Genomic DNA, 8,213 nt, shown 5'->3' on the forward strand with positions numbered 1-8,213 from the left:
TTTCCAAGTCAGCTTTTCATGGATTTCAGGAAATGCTTGGGGGAGAGGAGAATCACTTTCTCATGATGCAGGAGACACTTTGCCAAATCAGGCATCTCAAGTCGTTCACAGCTGCAGTTTCTAGGGGCACTGTTTTTGTGTTTCATGAGCAGATGGAAACAGAACAGTCTAATGTAGTTTAACTTACTTTGAATGCAGTTTAGCCACTAGAAATTACAGCTGCAAATGCAGAGGCTTATGCTCTCTGGATCCTGTTATGGAGCTAAGTGATAGGTTCTTTTATTGTGTCAAATTTCTGCTCTGTAGATCCAGAGAAATTTCAGATGAGAAATCTTTTCTAGGCCTAAGGATGTCTGCACCTTTGCCATTTGTGTATGCAAATTATGAAAGGGAACTAAGCTATCCTTTCCCCGATGCACCACGATGATACAGTGTTCACAGACTTTTAAAGTGTATGAAGAGCATTTCTGGACAGTTTTATTTTTCCCCACTGAGGTTCATGGGGTTTGGTTATGTCAGACAGCAACCTCTTCTAGCTGAGGGCTTGGCACCTTTCAACAGAAATAAGGCAAGCCAGTGTTGATGCAGTTTGCTCAGCCAAGGGTTCGATTTACTCTGTCAAAAACCATGCATCACTGCAGTCTAACACATTGTCCCTGCTCTCATGGAGTTAGGAGAGAGATGGATTTCCGGGCCGATTCACCCTGGGTATATTTTCTACTTGCTTGCCCCTTTTTGTTGTAGGCTTTTGCAGACAGGAGTCCTCTGCCTGCTGGACTAGCACTAAGACAGACTAATTTGGTAGGGCAAAGAAGCAGGGCCACGTGGAGACCTATCTGCACTTACACACTCAGTTAAGCAGTTAGTCTGCCAGTGGAATAGGTGCCAGAACCTTTAAAACTAAAAACAGAGATGCTATTTTTTTGAAAAACTGTGACAATAAAGTTTATTATGTCAATACCATTAAAAATATTATAAAATAGTAAAATATTCTGCTTGGCAGAAAAATTATGCCAGGGTTTTAAAACCCCAGGTTTGTGCAAACAGTTTTTGTAAACATAAGAAGTCAAGTGTTCAGGTTCCATCGCAAAATACAGTAAATTGCTACAAAAATAAGTTCGCTCACTGTCAAACATATTTAAAAACCCAGGAAGCTGGATTTCGTTACACATGTCTAATGTATCCCTATGCAGTTAATGCTGTACTTATATCTGAAATGGGAAGGATTTCAGATAGTCCTTTAAAACAGGATTGAGTGGGATCTGATTTAAGTTCTCTCTTCCAAAACTCTTCACGATGCTTTTCCGGCAGAGCTCCTGCAGTGGCTGCACCCGGACCTTGCGAAGGGGAGTAATCAGTACCTTCCTCGGGGAGCTTAGGTAATGTTCCAGCAGCTTAAAAAGACAGTCAAAAGTCTCTTTGCTGCCATCCAGGCTGAAACGTCCGGTCTGAAAGTTAATCCGGATACTGGTGGGTCCAGTTGCAGTCTTAACACTGATGGCAAAGAAGCAATTCTTTTGTGTGCTGTCCCTGATGAGGAAGGTGCCCTCAGGCTCAGACTTCAGCTTCTCGTGGGCAGCGCTGACACTCAGAGGCCCCCAGTAGAATCCACAGGCATCCAGCAGGCTGCTGGCTCGAGTGATGCTACTGAAATCCGCTTGGGAGCGAAAGGTTCGGAAGTGCGTGTTGCCCTGTGCCTGCACAGTGCCGGGCCGGCCGGGGCCCTGGAAGCCTCGTGCCTGAGAGCGATCCCGTGCCGGAGGGTCAAGAAGCCGCCTTGGGTCTGCTCCAAGTGCATTATCTGCTGACACCTTGCTGTGCACTACCATCCTACAGCCGAGAGCAGCGGATGCGGTCTTCCATAGCGTCAGCGGCTACGGCAGGGCGGCCTTCCAGCAGCTACTCTGAAATGCCAAGGAGAGAAACCATGTGAGATCGATCCCCGGGGCCAGGCGGCTGCAATCGCTGAATGACCAGCTCTTCCATTGATACACCTCCCACCCATTATAAAATATTCATTTTCCAGTTTCCACCAGGAAAACAACTGCTCTCTTTTGGACAAGATTAGCAGCCCATCACTACAGCAAACTCCAAAGCTCCAAAAGTATTTAGCAAGGATCATTAACAGCTACAGAAGATAATACAGTTTCCCTGCTATGAAACCTTTCAGGGTTTTACAACTGAATTACCAATTCTTCTGTCTTCCAAACTGCGATGTCACAACTCAGCACACAATGTAGTTATTTGGTGCATGCATTGTGTGAAGAGAAAATGGGTGATGGCTATTCCCAGATAATTGGGGAAGACAGTGAGGTGAGGTACCATTGTAGGACTGAAGTGTGACTTGGAGGGGCAGCCTGTAACACGGTCAATTTACACAGTAATCCTAAAACTTCTTTATTCTTTCCTGTTAACTTGAGGCTCAGCCATAAAAGGCAATTTCCATTCCCCCAAGTTCCCCCTGGGACAGCAATGCTACAACCTACTAGCTTATACAAATCAACCTCTGTGAACTCTTAAAGCATTACTCCGCAGTCTATCTCTCTTTTTTGTATCTCATGCACTTTAAGTGGCCCAATCTAAATTGCTTCCTATTGATATATCTTTCAACATAAGGGACTAAATTCATCCCTCGTGTTCCTTCAAAGGAATTAGCAGCGCTGCACCAGGAATGAGTTTGGCCTGAAACGTCTGCCTCTGACAGTGTGGTTCAATACATCTCCGCTGGTTGCCTTGACCTTACTGGCAAGCATAGATTTTAGGATTTATCCCTATAGTCAGATATAGATCTGCAGCAGCAGCTTGTTGAGAAACCTTGAAGGATTCTCAGAAATGAATCCCTCAGCCGTGTCACAGTTCAGGGTAACATGCTAATGAGGATTTCAAAGAAAGCATGCCGCTGGATTCCTGTCTGTGCTAATTTAACAACTCGATGTTTGGTTTAATTTAGGTCATATTACCTCCTCAAGCACCTACGAGGGTTATAAAAGCCTCACGCTGGCAAGTAACAGGCTGTAAGTAACACTGGGCTTGCTTTGCACAGCAGAAGGAAACTGATGCCAGTTTTTCCAATTACTGGGCCAGGATTATCGCTCAGTATTTAAAGTTAAAATTCAGTTTCAGGACACCCTGGGGAGAAATAAGCACTAAACCCGAGATCTAAAAATCAAAGCTCGCTAGCAGAAGCCGTAGGGAGCCAAGCGAGAGTTTGCAGTGCCTTTCCCAAGTGCACAGAGAAAACACGGGACACGCCAATCTTCGGAGCCCGAAAGCCAGGGCAGGGATCTGGGACAAGGGTGCCACGGCTGCGGTGGAGCGGAGCCTTTGCGGAGCCCGGCGGGTCCCGGCGCGGCGCAGCGCGGCCGTGCGGGCACTGCGGGCCCGGGGCTGCCCCGGCTCCCACCGCCGGCGCGGGGCCCTGCAAACCCCGCTGCGTGTTCCCTTTAGTGCCTGTCCCACTCACGTCTGTCTGAGTACGGGCACCCAGCCAAAAAAGGAGGGGAAAATGTATTTTAAAAGAAAAAAAAAAAAAAAGGCAAATACTCCCGAAGCCACCACGCTCTTGCACATCTGGCAGGGCTCCTCCGAAATCTGAGCTCATCCGGCTGCGGCGCCCGAGCCCTCTCGGTGCACGTCGCGGCTGGCGAGGACCCCCCGGGGCAGAGACGTTCCCTTACCTCGGGGTGCCGCGGGTGGGGGCCGTCCCCGGAGCGCAGCACACGCTGCCAGTCCCAGTCGTGCTGCTAGTCCTGGTCCTGGTCCCGGCGGCCGGCCGAGCATCCTCCGGCGGGGGCCCTGCCTGGCGCCGCGGCGAGCCGGGGCTGCCGCGGGGCGGGCGGGCGAGCGGCACCTCCGGCTCTCCCGGCCCCTCCAGCGCTCTGTACCCGCGCATCGCTCCGGCTTGCTGTTATAAAGCGGCGGGGCTCTGCTCGGCTCCTCCCCCCTGCCTTCTCGGAAAACATGTGGCTATGTTCACTTTCGCTTTCTTAAGTGGCCCTGAGCCAGCAGTAGCACAGACTCCGGAGAACGCCCGCCGCTGGGGACGCTCTTTTTCTATCCACCTACGTCTGGGTTTACTCCTTTTTTACCTTTTTTTTTTTTTTTTTCGGACAGCCCCGGCGGAGCAGGCGGTGGCCGCGGGCAGGGGCAGGGTCGAGAGGTGTTGCGGAGGAAATCCGAGCACGGGAGCGCTCTGAGGCCCTAGGGAGGCCAGGGGACACTAGAGGTTGGTGATGGATGAGGCTCTGACTGGCAGCTACCTCAAAACTGGAGGGGGAAATGGCAAGAAAAGCAAGCAACCACTGCTGGGAGGTTTAACGTGAAAATAGTTGCGTTCCTCAGAGCTAACAGGTCAGCATGGAAGAAGAGGTGAGAGGACTTAATGTTTAAGTTAAAAGTTGAAGAAAGGACAAAACATTAGACCAATAATCTTAAAGTGCAAAAAGCATTCAGAGAAGCTTATGATCCTTCCACTGTGAAGACTGTAAAGATGCAACACTGGGGTTTGAATCCTCAAAGGAGAATTTCCCTGGGGTTTTCTCCAGGGTAATCAGAATTAAAAGTAACTTCAAGTTCCAGCTGTATTTATAACCTTGCCAGCAGCTAGTGCAGGAGATGTGGAATGCTCTCCTGCTCACCCAGAAGATTTGAAACCTCAGATACCCCACCAGTGTCTTAGGTGCTCCCTTAAGCAGGCCCAGTAACGTGTGCTTTCTTCCAAAGAGGATGTTGCTTAAAGTAATAAATACCACGTTTTAAAGGCCAAGAAGTTTCCCTGCAGTTAACATGATGTTTTGTGACAATGAGAAGAATCTCTGTCAAATGATTAAGGGGAGAGGAGCTGGCAATGCCTTGTGAGTTGTCCTTTGGGATGAAGCTGAGGGAAGGTATTTCCTGCTTTGAGACTAAATATTCTTTTCAAACTCCAGTGTAGTCACAGACTGACTTAACCTGATGGCAATACAGCACCTTACAGTGATGCACAGCTAGTGTACAATAGGTGAACCTGAACATTTCTGATTATGTTTTAGCCACCAAAATTTACTGCCTATGTTCTGCCACACAAGAGCATAGTTGTCATGAATTTGAAGAAGCAGCATGCCATTAATTTTAAGACCTGGCACAGAGATTCACTTTATGCTCAGACTCCTCTCATGTTTTGAACAACAGAGCTTTAGTCAAGGTTTGGTGTTAGCTGCTGGGGGAAGCTCATCTGCTTTACTGTGTAAAGCAAAAGCATGAAAGAGTGGTGAAACTGAAACTTCCCTTAGAATTTGAACATGCAATATTGCCACTGTTTGCTTTGGCATAGTGTGCTCCATGCAGGAGCAGATTCCATGGCTGGTTTGGATATGGCATGATTGGTGTTCACACAGGTAGTACAGCCAGGCCTTGGCCGTAACAGCTTAAAGTCTACTTAGCCAAGACAAAGTCCTCTTCCTCCCCCCATCCTTCAAAGGAAAAGGATTTTGAAGTGCTTAACTTTGTGAAGATAAGATAAACCAGAACCAAAAGTACAGCTCAGATCCTCTTAACTCCTCCCTCCGTCCCCGGGCACCCGGCGAGCTCCCTCCCAGTTGCTGCAGCCGTGTCCTGCTGGCGCTGTGGCTTTAAGGGGCAGAGCACTTCACGGCTGTAATGCAGCACGGTGGGGTGCGTGTTTCTCACATGAGACGGAGCTGGCTGAAGGTTGCTGTAGATGTGCCAGGAAAGCTGTTTTACTCTCATGTAATTTTTAATTTTGTAAGATCACAGGGGAAAGAAAGATCCTGCAGGTGCACATGCAGTCTGTCTGCCATGGACCGAGTCGTGCAGCTGACCAACTGCCCGTCCAAAAGTCATGTTCATTGAGCAGGAATGTGGTAATAATATTCAATTGCAATGCTTCAGAGCTTGGCAAGGCTCGAATGGGTAGGTGAACTCCCAGTCGCAGAGGAGAGTGATGGAGTGAATCTGCCAGCTTGGACACCAGAAGCCAAGTGTGTCAGGCTGCTCCTTCTGAAGTCTGACACCACCGCTACGTGAATCATACTGAGAGTGGTCCAGGGTGCTCCATAAAGTGCCATAGAAAGGCTTGCCCAGGAGAAGCAGGCTTCAGCTGTAGTGTGTGAAGGAGATTTGCACAGTGAGTGAAGTTTTTGTGATAGGACTTGAGGGTTTAGGTGTGAGGATCCCACAAGTCGAGCTTTCTTGGGACATCTTCAGTTTTACCCGCTCATGTTTCGTTTTTGCAACCCTCCATTCCCATCCTTCCGTTTCCTTTGCTGCATCCCCTCCCTCGCCCTAACCCCGGCAGTGCGTGCCTGGGGAGGAGCTCCGTGCCCGCGGGCTCCGGCAGGGCGCGCTCACCGTGCCCGGCAGAGGGCACTGCAGAGAGGGGAGCGGGGCACAGCCGGGGAAACATCTCCGCATGAAGCACTGCAGGTGAAGGCACTGCTGCCCGCCCAGGGGATTCTGATCCCTGCCCTGGCAGCCTAAGGAGCACTTGCTGCTTTTTGCAAGGTGAATTAGACTTAGAATCTGGTTGGTAAGTAAAGCCTTCCATGTGAAATGCTTATTTTTCTCCATGTAGAGAAACAAATTGTGCTCCCTTCCCTGCTGATGGTCTCAGAAAGGAAAAGCAAACTCTGGAGAGAAAATTATTGGGAGACATCACCCCATCTTCCTTTCTCCCTTGTTTCTAGAGCAGGAAAGTAAATGCTTTCGCTCTGAAGGTTTGTATCAGTAGGCCTCCCTCCAAGAGCTAGGATAAAGCACAAACTCAGTTTTTGTTAAACATAAAAGTCCTTAGCCCTATTTTGTAAAAATTGTTTTGAAAAATGACAGAAAATTCAGAGGAATTGCTGGACATTTGTGCAGCAGGAGCACGGCTTACTGGCTAGAAACAGGACAAAGGTGACAGAGAATCTGTTTAGAAAGCACTGGGAATAGAGATGCCAGGTAAGTTCTGCCAGGAGGCAACAAGAGAGAAAACATGGTTCTGAACATGGTTTTGAAGGTAGGAGAGCACTGCGTCTGTTGAGGATTTGCCTGTTGGTTAGTTTTCTAAACCCCACAGTCTTAGCCCAACTAACAGCAGAATAATGCAGGCAGAGCTTCCTCTATTTGTGCTCCAAGCCTTTCCTCACCCTCTGAAACCGCCAGGAGGGAGGAGGTTGTGATACCATGTGTGGTATTCCCCAGTATAAATTCCAACAGGGGGCATTCCACACCCTGCTGAATCCATCCCCACTGCAGGGACAGGTCTCTGGGGAAAAGAAATCAGGAAACCTGAAAGGCTTAGGAAATCAGCAGGCACTCCCCATTTTAGCTTTTTCCTAGCTTTTGAGAATACAAGCAGACGCTGATTCTGTTATGAATCTGGATTAATGGGCAGGCCAATGTGTCTGTGGGACAGCATGTTGTTTAGAGTTTGGTATGGTAAGTGGGTAATCAGTGTGGGAATTCATATAGAATTGCTATTTTCCTGCAAAAACGGTTCAGTAAATAGGGTCACATATTTGACTATTAGTCTTTTGAGATTAGAGCTTCTCTTGTGCTGATACTGTACATGGTAGCTCTTACATGAATGTGCTCAGTATCTTAGCTGATCAAATCATCAACATCATCTTTAGAAAAGGGGAACTGAAGCACCAAGAGATTCAGTGATTTGCTTGAAGTCAGAGGGTGAGATAGTTTGCAGAAGGGCTAGGAATGGAACATAATTCAGGTCTTCACAGCCCTATACTAGAAACTTAACCACAATACCATCCTTCCTGTTTTAGTGGGTTTTGTTTTCTTCTCCAGAATCTGAATTTTCATTTAAACGAAACCCTTGAAATCGGAATTCTTTGATTTTGCAAGTAAATTAGACACCACACTGTCTCTGAGTCTGCTTTCAGATTCAGTGAAACCAGCAGCACTGAGCCAAGTGTGAACCTCTGTCACCCACTTTGACAAAGTATTTGGGTTAGAGTTTGATGCATTTGAACAGGATGTGTCCAAGACAATGCAGCTATTGCGACAAGACATTTCCTCACACATCTCCATTCCCATACTATCCAGTCAATCATTTTCTAAGTTAAGAGGTAATAAAGTGGGCTTGATGAATATAGCTCATCTTCTTATCCTTTTAGTCAACTCTTCTAGGTAAAACAGCCACAGATGTGACTCACTTTACACTGGTATTGGTTATCACGCTAGGTATCACTGAAAAACAGTGTGTGTCGGGCCAG

General features: G+C 47.9%; 1 protein-coding gene across 1 annotated transcript; it reads right to left on the reverse strand.

Moving 5' to 3' along the window:
• Positions 1-918: 918 nt before the first annotated feature.
• On the reverse strand, positions 919-3,973 carry SOCS1 (suppressor of cytokine signaling 1). The gene is made up of 2 exons (XM_063414489.1): positions 3,678-3,973; positions 919-1,904 (listed from the first exon to the last, which is right to left on the reverse strand). The coding sequence occupies exon 2, from the start codon at positions 1,827-1,829 to the stop codon at positions 1,206-1,208; it is 624 nt and encodes a 207-aa protein (XP_063270559.1). The 5' UTR covers positions 1,830-1,904; positions 3,678-3,973; the 3' UTR covers positions 919-1,205.
• Positions 3,974-8,213: the final 4,240 nt, after the last annotated feature.

The sequence above is a fragment of the Prinia subflava genome, chromosome 17, assembly GCF_021018805.1.
Source record: "Prinia subflava isolate CZ2003 ecotype Zambia chromosome 17, Cam_Psub_1.2, whole genome shotgun sequence".
NCBI lineage: Eukaryota > Metazoa > Chordata > Aves > Passeriformes > Cisticolidae > Prinia > Prinia subflava.

Bases quoted from the DNA above. Each gene is read 5' to 3' on its own strand.
- SOCS1 (XM_063414489.1), bottom strand. From the start codon at position 1,829: ATGGTAGTGCACAGCAAGGTGTCAGCAGATAATGCACTTGGAGCAGAC.